This window comes from Nothobranchius furzeri, chromosome 15 (genome assembly GCF_043380555.1).
Source record: "Nothobranchius furzeri strain GRZ-AD chromosome 15, NfurGRZ-RIMD1, whole genome shotgun sequence".
NCBI classification, from domain to species: Eukaryota; Metazoa; Chordata; class Actinopteri; order Cyprinodontiformes; family Nothobranchiidae; genus Nothobranchius; species Nothobranchius furzeri.
This window is the reverse complement of record NC_091755.1, coordinates 42,959,068-42,984,354: the sequence shown is the minus strand read 5'-3', so window position 1 is coordinate 42,984,354 and position 25,287 is coordinate 42,959,068. Positions and strand designations below refer to the sequence as shown.

The 25,287-nt window shown below is 44.9% G+C and overlaps 1 protein-coding gene across 2 annotated transcripts; it reads right to left on the bottom strand.

The window, feature by feature from the left end:
* Window positions 1-4,354: 4,354 nt before the first annotated feature.
* On the bottom strand, window positions 4,355-25,115 carry tcea2 (transcription elongation factor A (SII), 2). 2 transcript variants are annotated; one of them, XM_054737991.2, is made up of 10 exons: window positions 24,877-25,115; window positions 20,967-21,029; window positions 19,783-19,888; window positions 17,266-17,359; window positions 16,628-16,773; window positions 9,816-9,871; window positions 6,347-6,502; window positions 5,734-5,880; window positions 5,596-5,667; window positions 4,355-4,648 (listed from the first exon to the last, which is right to left on the bottom strand). In XM_054737991.2, the coding sequence occupies exons 1-10, from the start codon at window positions 24,979-24,981 to the stop codon at window positions 4,640-4,642; spliced, it is 954 nt and encodes a 317-aa protein (XP_054593966.1). In that variant the 5' UTR covers window positions 24,982-25,115; the 3' UTR covers window positions 4,355-4,639. The 2 variants fall into 2 exon arrangements, with proteins under 2 accessions (XP_054593966.1, XP_054593965.1); XM_054737990.2 differs by lacking the exon at window positions 4,355-4,648 and having other exon boundaries at window positions 5,433-5,667.
* Between the last annotated feature and the right edge of the window lie 172 nt (window positions 25,116-25,287).

The window sequence follows — 25,287 nt, the reverse complement described above, 5'->3', positions numbered from 1 at the left end:
GCGTCGCCTGTTCTGTTTTTCTTCTTTTATCACAAACAAACAAACATCTGTGGTAAACCAACCACCGCACGGCTGTTAGAGCCACAGCTGGAACTGCCTCTGCGACTCACCAGAGTGTGACATCAACAACATCTCAGCTGCAGTCGTAAAAATGTGAAACCTTACAACTGAAGCTGAACATCGTCGTGTCTGTATCACTTTACTGGTAACGTCTTCCCGTTGGAATGACCAGAAACAAAACATCTTCAAGACATGAAAGAAGTCCAGTCGCCTTCATTTGAACCTAACGGGGTCCTGACCATGACCCGGATGACTGAGAACCTTCACCAGAGCACCTGGACACGACTGTTTATGTGCCTTCAGACCGGACACGACCAATGGAAATGTGCCCTTTGATTCTAATCGAATGTTTATTAATACACACCATCTCTGAAAGTTATGTATATAAATTTGAATGAGTGATTACAGGGGAACTAGGCAGTTCTGGCTTGCTTTTAGCACCCCCTAGTGTTCGTTTGTAGAACCAAATCACCAGGCTGAAGTTGCAACTGGAACATTTTGGCGATGGGGCGGAGTGGCCTAACCCTGACCCTGACCAGGGTCATTTTAGCACATACTGGCTCCTGAAAATGATTTTAAAATATGAAAGAGTTGCTAAGTATTCTTTCAATACCACATCTATGTACATCAAACTCAGCTCACCACGCAGGTGGTAATAAGATCCTTGTTACTGGGATCGGATGGAGCCTCTCCCAGTTTGAGGGTCACAGCCCTCTGTTGCCCAGGGGAACATTAAACTTCCACAACTTCTCTTTGTTCTACTTCAACCCTTGTTTGCACCCATCCTGTTCCTGGTGTCACGGTCATGTGGGATCTCTATCATCTCTGGCTTTTCTGCAGTTCGTAGATCACCAAGATGCCTGGTTGGTGGAAGTCCCACAGTGTCTTAGCTCTAGTATTCACTATTAAACACGCTGAACAAAGCTCTTCCTGCACTATTCCATCTACTACGGTGTTCCATGTGACTTGCCTACACCCAGAGGTGTAAATGGTACTAAAATGTTAAAGTAAAGTTAAAGTACAAATACAGGTCCTTCTCAAAAATTAGCATATTATGATGAAGTTCATTATTGTCTGTAATGTACTGATAAACATTAGACTTTCATATATATTAGATTCATTACACACAACTGAAGTAGTTCAAGCCTTTTATTGTTTCTAATATTGATGATTTTGGCGTACAGCTCATGAAAACCCAAAATTCCTATCTCAAATAATTAGCATATCATGAAAAGGTTCTCTAAACGAGCTATTAACCTCATCATCTGAATCAACTAATTAACACTAAACACCTGCAAAAGATTCCTGAGGCTTTTAAAAACTCCCAGCCTGGTTCATTACTCAAAACCGCAATCATGGGTAAGACTGCCGTCCAGAAGGCCATCATTGACACCCTCAAGCAAGAGGGTAAGACACAGAAAGACATTTCTGAACAAATAGGCTGTTCCCAGAGTGCTGCATCAAGGCACCTCAGTGGGAAGGAAAAGGTGTGGCAGAAAACGCTGCACAACCAGAAGAGGTGACCGGACCCTGAGGAAGATTGTGGAGAAGGACCGATTCCAGACCTTGGGGGACCTGCGGAAGCAGTGGACTGAGTCTGGAGTAGAAACATCCAGAGCCACCGTGTACAGGCGTGTGCAGGAAATGGGCTACAGGTGCCGCGTTCCCCAGGTCAAGCCACTTTTGAACCAGAAACAGTGGCAGAAGCGCCTGACCTGAGCTACAGAGAAGCAGCACTGGACTGTTGCTCAGTGGTCCAAAGTACTTTTTTCAGACGAAAGCTAATTTTGCACGTCATTCAGAAACCAAGGTGCCAGAGTCTGGAGGAAGACTGGGCAGAGGGAAATGCCAACATGCCTGAAGTCCAGTGTCAAGTACCCACAGTCAGTGATGGTCTGGGGTGCCATGTCAGCTGCTGGTGTTGGTCCACTGTGTTTTATCAAGGGCAGGGTCCATGCAGCTAGCTATCAGGAGATGTTGGAGCACTTCATGCTTCCATCTGCTGAAAAGCTTTATGGAGATGAAGATTTCATTTTTCAGCACAACCTGGCACCTGCTCACAGTGCCAACACCACTGCTAAATGGTTTACTGACCATGGTATTACTGTGCTCAACTGGCCTGCCAACTCTCCTGACCTGAACCCCGTAGAGAACCTGTGGGATATTGTGAAGAGAAAGTTGAGAGACGCCAGACCCAACACTCTGGATGAGCTTAAGGCCGCTATCGAAGCGTCCTGGGCCTCCATAACACCTCAGCAGTGCCACAGGCTGATTGCCTCCATGCCACGCCGCATTGAAGCAGTCATTTCTGCTAAAGGATCCCCGACCAAGTATTGAGTGCATAACTGAACATAATTATTAGAAGGTTGACTTTTTTTGTATTAAAAACACTTTTCTTTTATTGGTCGGATGAAATATGCTAATTATTTGAGATAGGAGTTTTGGGTTTTCATGAGCTGTACGCCAAAATCATCAATATTAGAAACAATAAAAGGCTTGAACTACTTCAGTTGTGTGTAATGAATCTAATATATATGAAAGTCTAATGCAGGGGAGTGGCCTGGGGTAGCACATGCCACCCTTGGAATCTGATTGGCCACCCCAGGTGCCACCACTCTAATTTACCTTTAAATAGGCTTTTCATTGTCCACAAAAGGCTTCGGGGTAAAACAAAAAAAGCATAACCATTGGTGCCACCCATGCACAAAGTTGTGCCTCAACTGGGCCACCCCATTTTAATAGATCTAGACACGCCACTGGTTTAATGTTTATCAGTACATTACAGACAATAATGAACTTTATCACAATATGCTGATTTTTTACGCAGGACCGGTACACGAACAAAACGAAACCTGTCAGACAGAACCCAGCACTGTTGCTTTGATCCCTACAACATGTTCAAGACTTTCTGAGAGAATATTGTGATCAGAACATCAGTCTGTTTCTGATGGTTTTCTGGGAGAAAAGCGGCTTCTTTGCCATCTTCATAGCAGCAAAGGTGGAGCCCCAATTCCACAGGAGACGCCATCTTCACAAATACATCAAACCTGATGCGTTTGTTTTTATTTGCATAATATTTACTCCACCTTGTGTTCACATTGGTCATTTCTGCTTAAAGGGACTATAAGGAAGTGTGACAGCCAAAGCATGTATAGAAATAATAAATGTCTTCTTCATACATTCTCCTGCAATGCCCTGGTCCTGTAGAATGAGCCCTGGCATTTTTACTGTGATTGCCTGTTTTTCTGTAAAATCACAGAAAAAGAGAGATGCTCGGGTCGAGCAGGCTGCTTCATGCGCGTTCACGCTCAGGCATCGCCCGTAGCATTTGCTATCCGTAGCTTTAGCAGCAGAGAGAGAGGCAGTGCCACTTTGTCGCTGTTCCTAACGCCTAGTGACAAAGCTAGCTACATTTCTGAGGACCCTTAGCTACTTTCTGTAGAACTTTCTTCTAGATATTTCCTGCTAATTAGCAACAAAATAGCCATTTTCACTCCGAACCGTTCTTTGGTTTGAACGTTGTTTCAGCTGTCATCAAGGATATAAATGTTACAGATACAAAAGATGTCACTGGTGCTTTGGCTCACATAGTAAGATGTTGGATTCATGCAGAAGACCTGGGTTTGATTCTGGATGTGAACATAGTTTATTTAGAGTTCATTTTTTACATTAATGGTATATTTTTTACAGTAAGATGCCCAAATTTTTATTTGAGACTCGCCGAACGGCATTGAATTCACAGATAAAAAAGATGTGGGTTCAACTTTTATTTTGGAACAATTTTTCAAGCAAGGGAAGGGAATGATCTGAGCATGCAGGAGGACTGACCCATCATAAACCTTTGTCGGCTGTGCTGAAGAGAAAGGTACAGAACCACATTATTTCATTAATTAGCTGCGAGTTCTCCTGTCCTCTGTCCTCCAGGCCACACACACACACACACACACACACACACACACACACACACACACACACACACAATCACAACACAAGGGACTGTCTCAGCTGTTATTTTCGTTAAGGAGTGTGCACGTACAGCATGCGCGCCTCGTGCACGAGCCTACTATTGAAGCTGCCGTTATGCTTTTGGCCTGAGGGGGCGATGGCGAGCAAAAAAATTCAAAACTCTGTAAAGTCCCTTTAAGTTTAGCAACTTGTGATTTCTGTCTTGAACGATACTTTATAGAGGATAAGTCTGATCATCATTTGACGTCAATGTCAACTAAATTTGGATCTAATTTTATTCCGTAAAAACACCAAACATGAATAGAGAGAACCACAGACAGCGAATCGGTTCAATCTGTGAACAACTTTAATGTGTCAGAAGAAAATCATGTGGCAGCATAACAAGGCAAAGAAAGGCACATCAATCATCTTCACAGGTAGAACTGTGAAAACAAGCTTCAGGTGCTTCATACAAAACTAAACCGATAGACACCATCAACATTTTAGTTTTCTTCTACATATATTACATTTGTTAGCATTAAATATAAAAGGAAACATTAAATAAAATCAAAAAATCTAAATGCTAAATTCAATCACTTCAACAAGTTTGCATTTTGATTGAAGAAACAAGTCTTCAGCAGAACTGTAAAGATGAGAAGAACGATTAGAGCAGCTGCCCGGTGTCATCAGCACAAGCCTTAAACAGTCCTGTTTCACATGCAAAGTTACTGCTGAAGGTTCAAATTTACATCAAAGTAAAGACTCCAGCTCAAGATCAGCTGTGAGCTTCAGTCTGGTCCATCAGGAACGATGATCCACAAAGTTCTCAGGGAACCACGATTCGCTAGAGGTGTTTGGATATCTCGTATACACAAAATGAGGGACAGGGACAGAATATTTTAAAAGAATAATGAAGAGTAGATGTAAACTAAAAGATGAGCTTCTTCTGCCATCTTGTGATAGAACAAGAAACGTGTCTGAGAGTCAGAGAGGCTGATGTTTCTACAAGTCAAGAGTCTAAAAAACTACTGCAATGTCTCCAACCCTGGTGCTAGAGGGCCACGACCCAACATGTTTTAGCTATTTCTCTGCTCCAACACGGCTGGTTTTGATAGATCACCTGTTCATCAGCTAATTCATGTCTGCAGAAGACGTAATCAGGTGTGCTGGAGTAGAGCAACTTCTAGAGGCCCTGGTGCACCGAGGGGGGACACCACTGTGATCATTTCACCTACAGTCATCCACTCACCAGCGTGAGGTTTGTTTGTTTGTTTGTTTGTTTGTTGAACTGAACCCTTTTTTATGGTCCGAGGAGATAAAGATGCAGCTTTTTGGCCACAATCAATGCAGTTTCACGTGCATCTACGATGAGCTACGGCAATAATCGAGCTAAAAAATAAGTCTACGATACATCCTAAATTAATTTGGACATCTGACTTCTACTTTTAAAAATGACTAAAGTTGCAAAATCATTCCTTCCTGGAAAAAGAAGAATTCATATCAACCATTAAATCCCCCCAAATGATCTGTTAGGACTAATAAAACGTTTGAGATAAACTTCTGTTGTAGCATCTAACGGTGGTTCCTCACCTTCCATCGGTTGCCACAGCTGTTGCACACAACAAACGTAGTCATGGGCTCATCAGCGCTGCGGGTCTGCACCTGCAACACACTGGTGATTAGCCGTTTATGGAGTAAGAGAAGCAGCGCAGCCTCGGTCAGCCGGACCTGTGTGTACGTGCAGTTCTTCCCACGACACTTGCTGCAGACAAACATGTCGGTCTCAGTTCCTCCAACCTTGGACAGCTGGTGTTCTCTGATGGACTCTTTGGTGAGAGCCTCTCTGATCTGCTTCAGCTCGGCACTTGCCATCTCCTGCATTCACACACAACACACACTCACCAGCCTCTCTTCAACTAGTTAGTAATACAAAGGTCTAATCAGCCAATCACGTGGCAGCAACTAGACACGGGAAAGACGACCTGCTCGAGTTCAGACTGCGAGTGCAGAGCACCAACACGCTGCAGGACACTGGTTCCTTCACCATCATGAGAATATTATAAATGGGGTGTTTGACATAATCAGCAGATATCAGTGTTAAAAATTTATATTGGAGAATATCGGTTTTGTTTTTTAATGACGACTTCTACACACCACGCACATCTTATACACGAGGCGTTCACTCCTGCCAGAGACCACTGCTAAACGAGTGTTCAGCACCTTTAGTTGATCTCCTTTATCTTTTGGATTCTTGTGTTTTTCAGCGACACCGTGGCTGAATAATGGAGCAGTTCGCATAAAACTAAACTCACCTTCTCAGAACCAGAAGCAAACAACTTACCTCCGCAGTCATGCAGGCGATGCGTTGTGACGAGATGTTTCCACACAGGACGTTACGACGCAGATCTGGATTCTTCTGGTCTTTCAGGTTAGAGATGCGACTTCGGAGTCGGCTTTTGTATTTCATGTCTGTTGACTTAAACTCCTGAAATATCTGTGAGAACCTACAGTTAAGAAGCACAACTAGTGATCTCTAGAAGGGGATCAATCAGGAAGGAAGACCTAAACGTCTTCTGCTTCGTCCACATACAGGATTACTGGTTAGGGTTAGGGTTAGGGTCATGTTGGCCTCTAGAAACTTCATCTAAACATTTATCACAACAAAAATAAACATGAAAACACCCAGAGGTTTATTTTGCAACACGTCTCTATACATACATCATCTAGCATGACATGCAATTAGCTGGAAGTTTTCATTTACCAAGCCACGTAATCTTTGCTCAAATGTGATAATCTGTTCCAGTCACCCTGTTTTTAAATGAAGTTGCTGTAAAATCAGTGTGTTATCAGCAAATACCAGAAACCTTAATGCATCTGGGATTTTATTTATGTCATCTGTGAACATTATGATCAATTTTGGACCTTGAACCAAACCCGGAGCTGGGTGTACAAACGTGAACATTGTGAGTTCCCTTCAGTCAATGAAAGAAAAACCCACATTGGTCACATAAATAACTTGAATCTGAAAATTTTAATAAATAAAATTCTATGAAATTTAACCAATTAAACTCAGACATTGTTTTTCAACCATGCTTAGACAATTATTTAAAAAAAGGGACATGTTCATTCAATGTGTGTCCACTAATTACCATGACAGATGTCTACAATCGTGTAATCAGTCAGTGAGCCTATATATAGGGCTCCAGGTAGTCACTGTGTTGTTGGGACACATGGTGTGTACCACCACTCAACATGGAGCAGAGGAAGTGACATTATTCAGAAACTTCAGATCCATGGGGCCGTGGCCAACCTCCCTGGATGTGGCTGCAGGAGGAAAATCGATGACAAATCAAAGAGATGGATAATCCGAATGGTAACGAACAAGCCCAGAAAAACTTCTGAAGAGGTCCAAGATGTACTTCAAGCTCAATGAACATCAGTGGCAGATCGCACCATCCGCCATTGTTTGAGTCAAGGTGGACTACATGGGAGACGACCAAGGAGGACACCACTGTTGAAAACAAATCATAAAAAGACAGAATGGAATATGCCAAACTACATGTTGACAAGCCACAGAGCTTCTGGAGGAATGTCCTCTGGACAGATGAGACAAAGTTGGAACTTCTGCTGAGGCATATTAACTTTATGTCAGCGCTTGGTCTGCATTGCCAGCAGTAAGTCGAGCTTGTTTCCAGTGAGAGTTGGACTCCACCAAGGCTGGCCTTTGTCACGGATTCTGTTCAGAACTTCTATGGACAGGATTTCTAGGTGCAGCCAAGGTTTTGAGGGGATCAGTTCTGGTAGCCTAAGGATCAGGTCTCTGCTTTTTGCAGATGATGTGGTCCTGTTGGCTTCACTGGACGGTGATCTCCAACTTTCACTGGAGCGGTTTGCAGCCGAGTGTGAAGCAGCTGGGATGAGAATCAGCTCCTCTAAATCTGAGACCATGGTCTTGACTTGGAAAAGGGTAGAATGCCTTCTCCGGGTCAGGGATGAGGTCCTGCCTCAAGTGGAGGAGTTTAAGTATCTCGGGGTCTTGTTCACGAGTGAGGGAAAGCTGGAGCGTGAGATCGACAGGCGGATTGGTGCTGCGTCTGCGGTGATGCGGGCGTTGTACCGGTCTGTCGTGGTGAAGAGGAAGTTGAGGCAGAAGGCAAAGCTCTTGATTTACCAGTCGATCTACGTTCCTACCCTCACCTATGGTCATGAGCTTTGGGTAGTGACCGAAAGAACAAGATCGCGGACACAAGTGGCCGAAATGACTTCTCCGCAGGATGGCTGGGCTCTCCCTTAGAGATAGGGAGAGAAGCTTGATCATCCACGAGGGGCTCTGAGTAGATCCGCTGCTCCACCACGTCGAGAGACGCCAATTGAGGGGGGGGGGGTGCTCATGCCTATCTCCAGCGGTCAATGGGCAATCAGGCAGGGTACCCTGCCAGGACAGAGCCAGTCCATCGCAGGACAACACAGAGACACACAGGACAAACAATCATACACACACATTCACACCTAAGGACAATTTAGACAGACCAATCAACCTAACAATCATGTTTTTGGACTGTGGGAGGAAGCCGGAGAACCCGGAGAGAACTCACGCATGCACAGGGAGAACATGCTAACTCCATGCAGAAAGATCCCAGGCTGGGAAGTGAACCCAGGACCTTCTTGCTGCAAGGCAACAGCTCTAACCACTGCACCACTGCGCAGCCCGGAGCTAAAACCTGCCATCTGGAAAAAGCACCCTTCAAACCCGAGACAACTGGAGCGGTTTGCTCATGAGGAGTGCGCCATTAAGGTGCAGAAGTCTCATTGACAGTTACAGGCATCGTTTGATTGCTGTGATCGCCTCAAAAAGTTGTGCAACAGAATATTAAGTTAGTGGTACCATCATTGGGCCATGAGTTTATTCTTTTTAACTATTCTGTTGACGCATGGTTTAACAGCAATGTCCGACCTTCATTGGTTAAATTTGATAGTTTTTATTTGTTAATGCTTGGACCTCTTCAGAAGTTTTTCTGGGCTCGTTAGTTACCATTCGGATTATCCATCTCTTTGATTTGTCATCGGTTTTCCTCCTGCAGCCACATCCAGGGAGGTTGGCCACGGCCCCATGGATCTGAAGTTTCTGAATAATGTCACTTCCTCTGCTCCATGTTGAGTGGTGGTACACACCATGTGTCCCAACAACACAGTGACTACCTGGAGCCCTATATATAGGCTCACTGACTGATTACACGATTGTAGACATCCGTTGTGGTAATTAGTGGACACACATTGAATGAACATGTCCCTTTTTTTAAATAATTGTCTAAGCATGGTTGAAAAGCAATGTCTGAGTTTAATTGGTTAAATTTCATAGAATTTTATGTATTATAACTTTTTTCAGATTCAAGTTATTTATGTGACCAATGTGGGTTTTTCAGCCCAGATTAGTCCAACAACATTGCTGCTATGTACTTCTACCTTACTGAATAATGTTATAGTCGGTGGTATACAGAGAGTTTGTATATCTTCTATTGGCTTTAGATTGTCTGAATTCGTATTCCATTTAGAGACTCATTAGCTTCACAAACAGTGGCTCAAGTCAAGAATGAAAGCAGCAACAATCCTTTAATCCCTCAGATGTGTGACTGAGAAAAAAGTTCAGGAGATATTTAAAGATGGAGACACCAGGCTCCGGTGGCTCCATCCGCCATGAAGCCTTCTCAAACCGAGAGGGCTTGGACTACCTTCTATTTTGGAGACAGACTGTCTAACAAACATCCTGTTAGATATGTCTGTGTTGCTGCACAGATCATGCCAAGGATATGCTCTTCGATCTGCGCTGCCAGGTTCTCACAGTCCACTCCTATGGCTTTGTGGTCATCTGGAACACAAGAGACCTCTGATTATCACTGGCTAAGTTTACTACAATAGAAGAGTTGCCTTTTTATTGATGTTCGTCTGTTCAACATGTAGAAGCTGGAGGAGGTGGGGCATTTGTTGGAGTAAAGAGTTTGTGTGACATCATCGCATTCAGGTGACTGTGTGACATCATCGCATTCAGGTGACTGTGTGACATCATCGCATTCAGGTGACTGTGTGACATCATCGCATTCAGGTGACTGTGTGACATCATCGCATTCAGGTGACTGTGTGACATCATCGCATTCAGGTGACTGTGTGACATCATCGCATTCAGGTGACTGTGTGACATCATCGCATTCAGGTGACTGTGTGACATCATCGCATTCAGGTGACTGTATATCACCAATCTTAAACTGATTAAATAAAAAGTAGAGCTTCACTTAATCAGAGAACACTGACTTTCCTCTAACCCTGTGATACACACATAGTAATATTAAAACCCAGCAGGACTTTTCTGCACTCCTGCTGGGTTGTTATCGTTCTGCGTACCACATGATGTAAATTTCTTTTTTGGTCAAATTAGCTTTTTTGTAATAAATGATGAACCAAATGATGGAACTCTACCAAACGTAAAGCACCATTTGAAGCTGCTTTCGAGCTGACATTTTTAATCTGGTGGATACATTTGAAAAATTGATTGATCATGCGCCCTGGCTGCTTGGACAAGGGAGATCTTTGTTTGGCTGACTGGTTAGCGCACGTGACTTTCACCCGGGAGTCTGGGGATCGAATCTGGGGACATGTAGCGTCCAGAAACGGTCCGTTTTTCATCTATATATTTGACCTACATCATCGGCGAGAACAGCTCAAACTATCTGCTGGATTCTGCTAGTCTGAAGTCCAGAACTCTGCAGCTTTGCACACAGGATAACATATCGTCAACAAACTGTTCCCGTTTGAAGGCCTTAAGCTTTCTTCTTATCGCTCCTGCAGGATTCCTCCTGCCTCTGAATAAAAGTTAACATTTTCAGCTCATGAGTTAATTAATCACACAATGAATGGACAATGTGTTAAATGAAATGTTTTGAGTAATCTGTGCCTAAGTTAATAAGGTTGAAATGAATATTGTCCTACAATGATGCATTTGACTGATAATCAGTCTATGTGACGAGCTCATCAGCCGTCCTCTCATGCACACGTGCATATGACACAAGGTTAAAGTCATTTCATGCACATAGAGATTTTCTTATCCACAAATCAGAGCACGTTCGATCTAAAAGAAGGTGTGATGTTCTGAGGGTTGTTTGTTAACACCTCTTAACATGGCACGTCTGATTGGCCACAAATCTTAATATGAGAATTATTAAAACAGAACTCACTTCCTGAGTGGTTCAGTTCAAGCTCAGTTCGAGTTCAACTAGACCTTTGGAGTGGCCAATCCTGAAGGGACTCTTTGAACCATCAAAGCTTTCGACCAGCCAAAAGCTGCCTGCAGCGACACAGAAGCTTGCTCCTTCAGCTATTCAGAAACAGCGGTTCTAGACGCAAACGATTTCCTCCATCGTTGTGACCCGGAGGCATCCGAGGACTGACTTGGTCGCATCGAGGTTTTCCTACGAGCCACGTGCAGTGAGGTCACCGACTCCTTGACATCTCCAATCCGAACGGGGGTCTCCAGAAACGGGTACGCAGGCATGACATGAAATGCATCTGATGCCGTTTTGAAAAATCAAATCTTCAGCTTCTAACAACACAAACTCTTCCACCCAGAATTCATCATTTCTTTCAGATACAAAGGTTCTGGTAAACATCACGCACCATTCCATCCACTTATATTCATCCATCACAAAGTTGTTTATAGCTTGTCATGTATATAATTAGTCTAGAAAATAAAGTCTATTTTTAATTATATCCTTGACTGTCTGAATTAATATGAAGTGGACCATGATCACTGAAAAAGCAAAGAAACCCAAATTCTTCTGATTAAACATTCAAAGATCAATCAGGTACCTGGTATCCTATATTTATATAGAATATCACATCTTATTGGCCATAAGTAAAGGTGGTATATTAAGCTTAAAAGCAACATATCACTCTACACTTCCATGGTTCTCTTATTTAAAACATTGCACAGATACTGTTACAACAAAAAAAATCTGCACCTTCCCCAACAGCAAGCCATGGATGACCAAAGACGTCAGGTTCCTTCTCAAGGCCCAAGACGAAGCTTTCAAGTATCAACAACAAAGCTCTGCCAGGTCAGAGCTGAAGAGGGGCATCAGAGAGGTCAAGGTGGCTTACAGGAGAAAGATTGAGAGCCACGTTGACAACTCAGACCCGTGACATGAGGCACATCAAAAATCAGACCAGCGCCAGCTCACCATCCAACAACAATGCCAAACTGGCTGAAGAGCTCAACAGCTTCTTTGGCTACCATGAGGTAACGATTGCTGGAACCATGACTCAAGCTCCAGCACCAACGAGCAACAGCCAGATGCTCATCCTGCAGACCGCTGGGGTACAATGTAAACTCAGAGCAAGGTTCCCACTCTTCTTTTGACATGATATTCCAGGACTTTTCCTGAACATTTAAGACTTCTTCAGCTGCTGCAGAACGGGTCGTTGTTACAACTTGGGCTGGGTGATAATATTTTCATTTCAGGATGTATTTTGAAACAGATATGATACTGTACCTATACCAGAGAGCTGGTATAGGTACAGTACTACCAGAGGGCTGTAGTTCCCCGGTGCAACGAACCAACTGGAACAGGGTCGAGCTGCAGCAAGAGTGTTCTATGTTATGGAAACACATATTACACAAACTGATAGGGAATCGATGGGAATACCAACAACATTACACGTAGGTTGACGTAAACTGCAACGGACCACAATAAAAATTCAGTACGCTAAAACAAAGTTAGACCACCAGCGGATCTCACTGATCTCACAGGGTTAGACCGGACTTCCAGAGTGTAGGGCCAGCTACTGAGAAGGTTCTGTCAGCTCCAGTTTTTGTTTAGTTCTTGGAACTTCCAGAAGTAGCTGAAACTTCTGGGTCACTAAAATCTCAGTGGGATGAACCATTGATGGATTTAAAAGCAAACAGTAAAATCTTACTCCTATAAGAACCAAAGCTAATGATGTGACTTTAAAACTGATGTAATGCGTTCTCTCCTCCATGTGCCGGTCAGTAGATGAGCTGCTGCGTTCCATACAAGCTGAAGGCGTGAGATGAAGAATGGTTGACACCAGAAAGAGTGATACAGTGGTCCAGTCTGTCAATTGGTTCATTTTTACCACAGGAAAGGGTTGCTTTACCTTTTTGCTGACAGTTTCAACCACTCCTGTGGTCTTTTTCAGAGCTAGCTTGAGAAGGAAGTAACGCCGCCATTAGCAGCGGGACAAATACACAAAAGGTGGTCCAGCCTGCTTGTTACAAACAGATGAATGTTCAAACACTTGAGCAGGAAGGTACGGCTTACCCCCAAATTCCACTACCTCCACTCCGCTACGACACGAACGCCGGAGCAAAATCGGTCCCGTTGTAGTCAATCAGAGCAATTCCACTACTGCGGCCGTGCGCCGCCCTCTGTTCCGGCGTCCGGCAAAAATAGAATAGATTCTATTTTTGCCGGACACCGGAGCACCTCCGCAGTAAATGGACAGAAATCACAACCGCCCAACAGGAAAGGGAGCAAGCACAACTTCCGTTTTTCACAATAAATCGATAAACAAAAGGCGTTTTTTGTTTCATATGCACAGGTTTAACAACTTTTAACAACTATCAATGGCGGCTGAAGTTTAAATGCACAAAAATAAGCCATAAATACAGTTTCCACTATCAAAGTAGTCACCCTGTTGATCCAAACACTGCTGATCTCTCAACACAAATGATGGCAGATTAAACAGCTCATGCCGATGCTTCTCCCACACAACGGATGTTTGGATCCAACTTCCGCGTTTATTGCTCGGACTGTATCGCAAGATCTCGAAAATCCCGCGCATGCTTGTTTGCCCCCCTCAGGTCTCCGCACCGGAGCGGAGCCGTTGTAGAGCGGGTACCAGTAAAAATTGAGTTCGGAAGCGAGCGGCTGCGGAAGGCGGGGGCGGAGCGGAGGTTGTGGAATTTGGGGGTTAACCTGACAAAACGACAGCACTAACCTGCGTTGCAAAATTGAAAGAACCATCAAGGAACATGCCAAGATCTTTCACCAGCTGAAATGCAGATGGCCAAGCAGAAAACTAACAGGGAGGCACGATTACCAAAGACCATACGAGCATCGTAGAGAAGCAAAAGTTACTTCTTATGTGCAGCTCCAGACCCAGTGAGTTCCAATGTTCGTTAAATTACTAGACGTATTTAAATATTCTCCTAATTCTACATTTCATCTCATTTTCCTTGAAGACCTTTCACTTCTCATCCAATGATTTTTCCCAATTCAAGTTTATTTATTAAGCGCCAAATCACGACAAGAGGCACTTCACACAGTAAACATCCCAATACAGGTCAGGTCATTAAGCCAGTCAGTAAAAAGTTTCCTACATAAGGAACCCAGCAGGTTGCATCGAGTCACTGACTAGTGTCAGAGTCTTTACAGCAATCCTCATACTAAGCAAGCATGCAGCGACAGTGAAGAGGAAAACTCCCTTTTAACAGGAAGAAACCTCCAGAGCAGGGGTCCTCAATTCTAATGGTCCGAGGCCGGACGGTTCTCTCTCCCTGTCTCTCCCTCCCTCCCTCCCTCTCTCTCTCTCTCTCTCTCCCTCCCCCTCTCCATTCTTTCTCTCTCTCCCTCTCTCTCTCTCCCCCTCCCTCCCTCCCTCCCTCCCTCCCTCTCTCTCTCTCTCCCTCCCTCCCTCTCTCTCACACACTGAGCGAGCGGAGCACGCCGCGCGAAAACCATCGACATACATATATGGAAAATGGGTTTCCATAGGGCTCCAATAATACATTTTTGTACTAAAAAGGGAGGTGGCCACCACCGCCATTTTGACCGTGTCACAGGTTCCGTCAAGCCCAGACAATTCCACAAAAGGGAAGAGAGGTGGAGCTGAGGGTGGGGCTGTAAGGATGGGATTAACTGACGACCCCCGGTCGAACTAGCTACAAGCTAACCTGAAGCTAACTCAAAGCTAATGTGGAGGTGTGAGCTAAGCTAACGGAGGTAGCAACCTAGCTACAACCGGAGTTAACTGTGCACAACACCAGAGCTTCTGAGTCAGAGATACGCCGGGCTGACCGCTGGGTAAAACCGGGTGGAACACAGAGGTCTCGGAGAGCTCCACAAGCCGGCAGCCGCACAGCAGACAAGCGCCGCTGCAATCTGAGATGCGCAGAGCTGCCGCTGGGGAGAACTGGGTGGGAAGGTTTCCATCCCAGAGCTCCACAAGCCGGCAGCCCGTGCAGCAGACAGAAGCAGCGATCAGACAGATGCGCCGAGCTGCGGGGAGGCAAGAACAGGTGGAAAGCATCGGTCTCCTGAGAGCTCCACAAGCCGATAGTGGGAACCCAGCTCCACCAACATGTTATATTTCAACCCATTTTCTAAAATGCAGCATTATGTTAAATGCACTGGGTTTTACCCTATTACATTTACATTTCATGGTTAAACAGTACATGTTAAAATCTAAGCTCAGCTCGGCAGTGACCTAAAATACATAAATATAATTTTACTTACCGAAAAAAATGAAGTGGAGACTCCTTGGACGCTCTATTAGTGCAATTAATGCCACAGCAAGTCATTTTGTCCAACAATTGTACAAATAATATCCAAACAAGAATACACACACACACAGAGACTCAAAATCCCGGAGCAATTTCCAGGCCAGACCGAGGCTCTACTGAGGCCTTTCCACGGAGCTAGCTCTGTGGTCACGTGGGTCTGATGCTCATTAATTATACAGAATTTTAGGCTTTTAATACACTTAAACAGAAGAGTGAGAAAAAAATTCACCCCCCTCAGAGTTGTCATGAGTGTAAACTAGATCATTTAAACCTAAAACATGTTCTGGGACCAGGCTGTAAACATGTTTATTTCTGCTGTGAAATTGGTATTTTTAACATGGGAGTCAATGAGGATTTGCTCGCTTCTGACACCAGCCCCTAGTGGATGAGGGTGGAACTGCAATTTTTGGTACTTCCGGGTTGGGACCAATTTTAGAGCCACATTGTGGCGACAACCCGCTCACTTAATTCACGGCCCAAACCCAACAGAACGGATTGGGCTGATTCAGTTCGGGTTCGGTCTCAGGTTACAACTCCAGCGCTCAGCCCTGCAGAACCACATAAAGGATCAAAGGTTCCTACCCAGTAAACGTGGAGAACACCGCTCTGACAGATCTGGATGCTGCGCTGGTGACGCCGTTAAAATAACAACTACATTCCACTATAACTGATTATGGTTCTCTTCTATGATGCAGAATCGTTTATGCCCGCATCTTGATGCATGGATTATTTTCCTCAGCTCTATCCTACACCTCCCAGTCGGCCGTCGGGGGTGGGGGTGGGGGTGCGCGCAGGGTTTGGGGGCCACAAAGAGAGGGCTCGCAGGCCGCCATTTGCGTACCACTGCTCCAGAGGATCCTGACTCAGTATAAGCAGCCATCCGCCACGACTCAAGACACGGAGTTGAAAAAATTCCTCAGATGGGAACGAAACATTTTTCAGGAAATAAAGATGTCCACAGGTCTTCTGCCTATGCCTGCTAGGAAGACCAGCTGTTTTCCTCTTGCATGTGGGAAAATTTAATAAATATGACAAAAATTCTCATCTCACCACCCGTCTGCAAAGCAGCTACCAGCAGTTCTCGACTCTTGTTCCTCACGCTGTCCGTGGTGACCGGGGCGGAAGGGAAGGAGGTGACCCGAAGGGGCAGGGTGGGAGTGGTTGGAGTTGTGGGAATGACATCCGACATCTTACTGCTGTGAAAAAGAGAGATGATCAAACACATCTGAGTGGGGGTGCACCCTTAAGTTGGAGGCAGCCTAACTGTCAAAGCTCAGATTCAGCATGTTTGTTTAGAAAGATGGAATAACTGGAAATGTGTCCAAAGGAATCCTGAACCAGTTAACTCTGGTTAACCAAACACGGGACTGGGAGGACTGGGCCAGGGCTGGTCTCACTGGAAAGCTGCTGATGCTGTGGTGACCTGGTGAGGTAATAACTGCGAGTGTGGGTGTGGCCTAAAAGAATGGAGTCTAATCTTTCTGCTTCAAAGATTTTGTCTTGAACCAACCTGTTACAGAGGAAAGCCTTTAGGAACATTTAGACCAAACATGGCAGCACTGTAAATCAAATCTGATGCTAGACCGCTTTGAGTCGCTGATGTTAGGACGGACACACACACACACACACACACGTCTCACAAGAAGGTAGTCAGAGGTGGAGGACACCAGCTGTGCTTGATAACCAACCTTTTCTCATTACTGCCCAAGTCTTTGGAGGTAGATGAAGATCTCACAGGAGAGTCTTCTCTCCTCTTCTCCTCCAGCTTCCCTTCAGCACCATCTGTCCACAAAACACAAGAACATAGTGATATGGGTCTAAGCTTTACTTTAACCTCATGCTGACTTCACCTCTGGTTGCTTTAAATAAAACGGTGAAGAATAAGAAGGTGGCCGGCTATTTGATACTGTTAAAAATCACAAAGACAACAGATGTGATGGTCCTCTTCACTGGGGAGGCTCCATGTTGGCTTTTCAATGTCAGATTTTGTCTAACTCTTACTTTCTGATACCGATATAAACCGTTCCCCGTAATAAAAAAAGAAATCCTTTAGGCTACCAACATCGCAGCTCTCCTATCACTCACGCTTAAGCTTTAAACTTTGTGTAAAATTGCAACTACTTCAATTTCAGTAACAGAAAAGATGTCATGCTGACCCGTCTCCAACAGCAGCCGAATGGCATTCTCACTGAGATGGATAATCCTGACTAATGCTCTTGACGCCCTTCGGCCAAAGATTATTATCGAGTTCACGATGGGAAAAAGTTGGATTGAGTTAATATTTCATGTAAATTCATGATAAAAAAGGATAAAAGGTTTTAGGTTTTGATCAAAGTGAGACATCAGTGTATAACAATCTTTGTTATGCTGTCTGTTCGAAACGCAACAGAGTGGACGCTCACACCTCAGACCTATCACGGATGCCGTTTCTGTTTCCTCCGCTCCTGGTGTGTTTTCGTCTTACATTTAGGCAGAAACAGGACAATAAACGGATAATGAACACGGTGATTTTGCTTTATACGTTCGTGCCTTGGAGATTATTTGTCTCTTAAGTATTGATTGGTTTATGGAAAGTTTGGGCGTGTGTTAAAGTTACCGAGTTAATAAAATGTAAGCTGCGTGAAAGCACACATGCTAAGCGGGGCTAATTGCTAAGTGTGACGCTAAGATCTGTGTATATGTCAGTCATGTATTTTTCTGTTTCTGTATATTGCATTTATGGTAATAAAACATTTATAAAGACTTTCACTGAAGAAAGGTAAGCCTTGGGTGAAGATTCTTGTGTTTGTTTTAGTTGGTCATTAGCTGCTAGTTACCCATAGCTAACCCTAACCGTCTCTACATAAGGCTTATTCCTAATTATTCACAATTTGTGCCAAGTTAAACTAAAACATCAGATCTGTCATATGTTGGCATTTTGAGAGAAAGGAGATGAGGCTAAAGAGTTTGATTTGTAATATATGCATGGTATGTAAATGTTGGGTAAGTATTCAAGTTTATTTATAAAGCGCCAAATCCCGACAAGAGTCACCACAGAGTCCCCAGACCCCCAATAAAGCAAAAAACTGCACATTCCAGGGTGGCCTTTTATTGTGGGCAGTATATTTTACACCTGTGCACTACTCATGTCAGATCAGCATCTTGATGTGGCACACCTGTGAGGTGGGAAGGATTATCTCAGCAAAGCACAAGTGCTCACTATCACACATTTAGACTGATTTGTGAACAATGTTAGAGAAATGGTGATATTGTGTATCTGGAATGAATTTTAGATCTTTAAGTCCATCTCATGAAAAATCGGAGCAGAAACAAAGGTGATGCGTTTATATTTTTGTTGAGTGTAAAACAAGAAGGCTACAAAAGGAGGGATAAAAAGAGGAAGAAGTGATCACCGACCAAAAGCCGAGCTTGGGGGCAGCAAGCGAGAAGGCTCGCTCCCGGGTTCACAGCAGCAGGTGATCAGCTGACCTTAACTCATTTACTGCCATTGACGACTAAAGTCGTCATTTTAAATCCAGCTGCCACTTTTTACCAGGGCGGGCTTGGGAACAAGAGTAAACATTACAGCTCATCTTCATCAGCTGATCTTCACCTGTGTGTGTCACAAGTCACGTGATCAGGAAGCAGAAAATCCATGAATTAGGAGATCGTTTTGGGATGCTGCTGTGAAAAAAGCTTCTGCTGCTCAACTCTGACAACGAATTGTGAAAAAAAGGAAAATGCTAGAAACACGCTGATTCATTCTGATGTAAGAAGGGAGCATGTGTTACCATGGTGACTGGGAGGGGCTTCAGGCTAGACACTTGTGGGATCGACTTTGGGGAAATTAAACTGGTATTTTCAAAGAGAGCCCATTCATGTTTATAGAGATATTATTACTCATTTTCATATTGTGATGATTCAATTTTAATAAATGGTCTTGCCCTAATATGTTGCTTATATTCTCTAACAAAGTGAATAGGAAATGAGAAAGATTTTAAAAACAGACAGCTCTCTTTTGAAAACACACACACACACACACACACACACACACACACACACACACACACACACACACACACACACACACACACACACACACACACACACACACACACACACACACACACACACACACACACACACACACACACACACACACACACACACACACACACACACACACACACACACACACACACACACACACACACACACACACCTACCCAGCAGCTTCTTCCACATCTTGATGAGAGCTTTAGCCAGAGTCTGAACCTCCTCATCACAGCTCTGCTTCCTCACAGCGTTCACAGACATGCCAACTCTGGTCGACTGCAACAACGTTTTCAGGAAACAAAAACAATGTGTTTACCTTTAAAGCTGCAATCTGGAGTTTTCCCACTTCAACAATTATGTACGATATCCTGGAAATCCAGGAAATCCATAAAATGTAGGACATATGCAGGGTTTGACTTGCACACAGACTTTTGGGGGAGCCCGGTGAGATTGGGGGGGACGGGGGGGGGGGACGACAATACTAATGGTATACTGAGAGTCCATATAAACAATATATATTGAAATGATCATTTATAGGGCTCCCCCCTGGTGTGCTACTTGAGGGACTATGGAGCCCAACACCCTTTTGGGGGAGCCGAGCTCGCCTGGGCTCCACTGGAATCTGGTCCCATGCGACGCATCAGGGTAAGAAGAGAAACAGATGAAGAGATGCGCCCACCATGCCTAGTGCCTACTGTACAAGCCTGTGGAGGCAGGGCTATGATCTGGGCTTGCTGCAGATGGTCAGGTCTAGGTTCAGCAACAGGATGTGCTCCAAGAATGAGGTCAGCTGACTACCTGCACATACTGAATGACCAGGTTATTCCATCTTCCCCGATGGCACGGCCATATTCCACGAGGACAATGTCAGCATTCATCAGGCTCAGAGTGAAAGAGTGGTTCAGGGAGCATGAGACATCATTTTCACACATGGATTGGCCACCACAGAGTCCAGAAGATTGAGAACCTTTGGAATATGCTGGAGAAGACTTTGTGCAGCGGTCAGACTCTACCATCATTAATAAAACACAGGATGGAGATAAATCTGGTGACATTGCAGAAGCTTTTAAATAACGCCACAGAGAATGTGTGTCGTAATCAAAGCTAAAGGTGGTCCAACATTAGCGCGTGACCTTTTTTTAGGTGGTGACTTTCTTTGGAGCCAGGTAGTGTGTGTATACATTATATGCTGTTCAGGAAATTGTATGATTCTTTCTGAATATATTGGATGAACCCTGACTATCACTATATAGAATAAAAATCTGACTATATGGATATTTGTCGAAGCTAACTCCTAATGTAGTTTATACTTTCTGGTGAGCTGCACACACAGGTACATCCAGGCATCACCTACCTGCAGAGTTTCTAGAGACATCTTCATGTTTTTTAGTTCCCTCAGCAGGTCAAGAGCACCGTCCTGTAAGCAGAATGAGCTTTATGTTCATTTATAACAGTTTCTCCCCCGTGTCCTGTCTGGCGGTGAAGCAAACAGAATTGATGTCTGAATGCTGTAACAAGCCTTACAGGTTTACTCTCAGGTGGAGCATCAAAGCGTCTGCTTTAATGTCACGCCTGATACTTAAAACTTTATTGTTTTTGAATGCTTGATACAGGGTATCTGCAGGTTGAAGGGAGCCAAATTTAGGACTTTTTAAGACCTTTTTAAGGCCACTTTGACCAAATTTAAGCAACTTTTAAAATTTTAATTTAAGCTATAATTTCCAGCTATTGCCTGGAACCGGTGCTAACCACGTCGCCATTGTTGGACAAAATGACTTGCTGTGGCATTAATTGCACTAATAGAGCGTCCAAGGAGTCTCCACTTCATTTTTTTCGGTAAGTAAAATTATATTTATGTATTTTAGGTCACTGCCGAGCTGAGCTTAGATTTTAACATGTACTGTTTAACCATGAAATGTAAATGTAATAGGGTAAAACCCAGTGCATTTAACATAATGCTGCACTTTAGAAAATGGGTTGAAATACAACATGTTGGTGGAGCTGGGTTCCCACTATCGGCTTGTGGAGCTCTCGGGAGACCTCTGTGTTCCACCCGGTTTTACCCAGCGGTCAGCCCGGCGTATCTCTGACTCAGAAGCTCTGGTGTTGTGCACAGATAACTCCGGTTGTAGCTAGGTTGCTACCTCCGTTAGCTTAGCTCCCACCTCCGCATTAGCTTTGGGTTAGCTTCAGGTTAGCTTGTAGCTAGTTCGACCGGGTGTCGTCAGTTGATCCCAGCCTTACAGCCCCACCCTCAGCTCCTCCTCTCTTCCCTTTTGTGGAATTGTCTGGGCTTGACGGAACCTGTGACACGGTCAAAATGGCGGTGGTGGCCACCTCCCATTTATCTTCAAAAACGTGTTATTGGAGCCTATGGAAACCCATTGTCCAATATTTATATGTCGATGGTCTGCACGTTGGGATGCACCATGGCAGCACCCTGTAGCAAGCCGCCATTTGCAATTCCACTGCGCACGGAACTGCGCATATTCATGTGACTAGAGGCGAGTTCACAATAAAAACGGGGTGGAACCAAGTTAGAAACTCGCAAACACGCACGAAGATGGCGGCTCCACAGGGATGGGATTTCACGATGAAACCTCTGGCTGAAAGATTTAAAACTGGTGAGGAGAAGCGAGACAGTTCTAAACGGTATAACACAGAGAGGCGTGTATGTAGTTGGAGTGATTGCTGGCGAAAGACTTCAACTGCTACCGAGATCGACGATGAAGAGCCAGAAGACTTTAGCCCCATTCCCATCTGTACCGGGTCGGCCCGGGACGGGTAGCGTAGGTTGTTTACATATCTGGGTGGCCTGGAATTTTCCCGGGCCAACCAAGGCTCATTCTCGGCCCTCTTCCCGAGGGGTACTGCTTCAGGCCGACCAGGGCCAACACACCCACTGCTGACAAGAAATTCACACCTTCCATTAGAGCAAGCCTCTGATTGGTGGGTAGAGTCAGCCCATTCACACCTTCCATTAGAGCAAGCCTCTGATTGGTGGGTAGAATCAGCCCACATGGGCTTAAGACAAGGATGTGTGGAAACAACCGGGCCAGACTGGGGCCGACTGGGGCTACCCGGCCCGGGCCGACCCGGTACAGATGGGAATGGGGCTTTTATGTGCGTGAGTCAGGCCCACTTCTTCTCCATGAGGAGCAAGAAGTATGAGGATGAGTTGGAGAAGAACTTTGAGGTGGAGTGCTGGAACCAAAGACTAATGGGCCATTCCCATCTGTACCGGGTCGGCCCGGGCCGGGTAGCCCCAGTCGGCCCCAGCCTGGCCCGGTTGATTCCACACATCCTTGCCTTAAGCCCATGTGGGCTGATTCTACCCACCAATCAGGGGCTTGCTCTAATGGAAGGTGTGAATTTGCTGTCAGCAGTGGGTGTGTTGGCGCTGGTCGGCCTGAAGCAGACCCCCTCCAGAAGAGGGCTGAGAATGAGCCTTGGTTGGCCCGGAAAAATACCAGGCCACCCAGATATGTAAACAACCTACGCTACCCGGCCCGGGCCGACCTGGTACAGATGGGAATGGCCCATTAGGGTGTTTCTCAGTGCCAAGGAACCTCGCCTTGATGCCTTGGCCCCGCCCCGGTTGCCTAGGAGATACGTCATCAGGAGCTGCCAAGACGTGTTCCAATGTTCATGTTCTACCGAGGCGTGTGTTCTCCGTTTGTTAGCCGTTTAGCTAGCTGAGCAAGGATACACGGGAGGCGTCTTGTAGCCTAGCCTTGGTCAAAAATTACCCACAATACACCGCGGTATTTTCAAAAGGATAACGAATCAGAAGCCGGCAGCTACTTCGGGGACAAATTTCAAGTTTAAAAGTAAGTCAGCTAATTTAAAATGTTTTTTTAGATCCCACGAAGTTATCTATGGTTGCTTAGTTGCAGCTTCGGTGGCTAGCGGGTTGTAACTCGCATATATATTTAATGCAACAAATATATACACAATTTTAAAAGTAAAAGGCTCGTTATAGATTTATATTGAAACGTATAAAATATAATGTTTTCTCTCGTGTCACGTGACTTTACGTGACCGCCGTGGTCACGTGATGAAAATCTGTTCCATTTAACCGTTTTCTTTGACCAAGGAAGGACAGTGTCCTCGGAAGCAAGGCGCCTGGCCTCGCAAGACATCGCCTCGCCAGGCCAGGCGCCTTGACATTGAGAAACACCCTAAGAGAAGCCACTAGTCCACCAGTAGCCAAATATCCAGTCTGCAACTCTATGGTTCCAGAGACTGACAGTGCTGGTTGTAAATATGAACATAATAAAAGTTTCTTATGTTTAAAATGGTGGTTCAGCTGTGATTTTTACTCCTTTTAGCAGATGACCGGTAGATTCTCAGCTTTTCAATTCAATTCAATTCAAAAATACTTATTAATCCCAGAGGGAAATTAAGAGTTTCAGTACACGCAATTCCGAGATCAGACATACACACCTATACATGTGTGGCCGGTTGGTTGTGTGGTTGATTTCCACCCCTGCTTAGATCCTGTCTTCATTGTTTAACTGTACTCAAAGTATGCTGGAGTGTTTGCTCTTACCCAATCAGAGCAGATGCAGCAACACCATGAATTTCACATCTGGCTCATTTAGGATACACACGGATTCGGACACATTCCCATGTACTCATCCAATAGAGATGTCACCAAATAGGGAGGGCCATGCTACAGATACAAACTAATGTCTCAGAGCATTCGAGGCCCATGTGACTGACGACCATGAGGGGTGTGGCTTCAGGGGTAACATTGTCTTGTTTGTACCCTTTTCTATACAAACCTATTTAAAACCAACCTACTCATTAAGGTGATTTGTGGAAGTGTATCAGGAACTGAGTGTTGCCGGTCTTCCTCCCCTGGAAGTAAAGAACCAGGGAAAGAAGGAACACTAGCTGGAGAGGATCCAGACAGGAAAGCAGCTTTCTACAGACCTCATTAATAACAATAATGAACTAAAACTGGAAGCTAATTACTGGGAGTCAACACTTCTGCCACACTCCACTGTTGGCTTTAGTTTTTACATTATGCTTAATTTGTCTAGTTTATTCTAATTCCGTTTCTAGGATTTCTCTGGCTGCGTGGGTTTAAAAATGCTCTTGAACACACACACACACACACACACACACACACACACACACACACACACACACACACACACACACACACACACACACACACACACACACACACCAGCACGCTTCCAGAACCTTCCCGGTTGGAGACACGGCTCATCCCCGGGTGCCGGGTGTTCTCTCACCGTGTTCTTCTTGTGCACCATCGTGTCCAGCTTTTTGGCGATGCGCTCCACCTCCTGGTGTCTGGCCATGCTTGTGTCTTCTGGCTGCTGGTCGACCTGCTCCATGAGGAGAGATAACTCTGTCCTCACCCCCAGCTGCGCCTCACTCTCGCTGGTTGCGGTGCGACACTAAAGCATCATGGGAGATGGAGTTTCTAAAAATGGAGCCTCAGTCTCTGGATGTCTGGAGAGATAACGGTGATGACCCTTCACCTCTGCTTTACATTAGCGACGGACAGGGAGAAGGTCACGTGATGTCACATGAACGTTTCCTATAGGAAGAGTCAGCACGAACACAAACGTTGAACAGGTTTTCACTCAGAAGTGAACCCCAGCATCACGAGACAGCGTGGGCTGCCAACTCTCACGCAC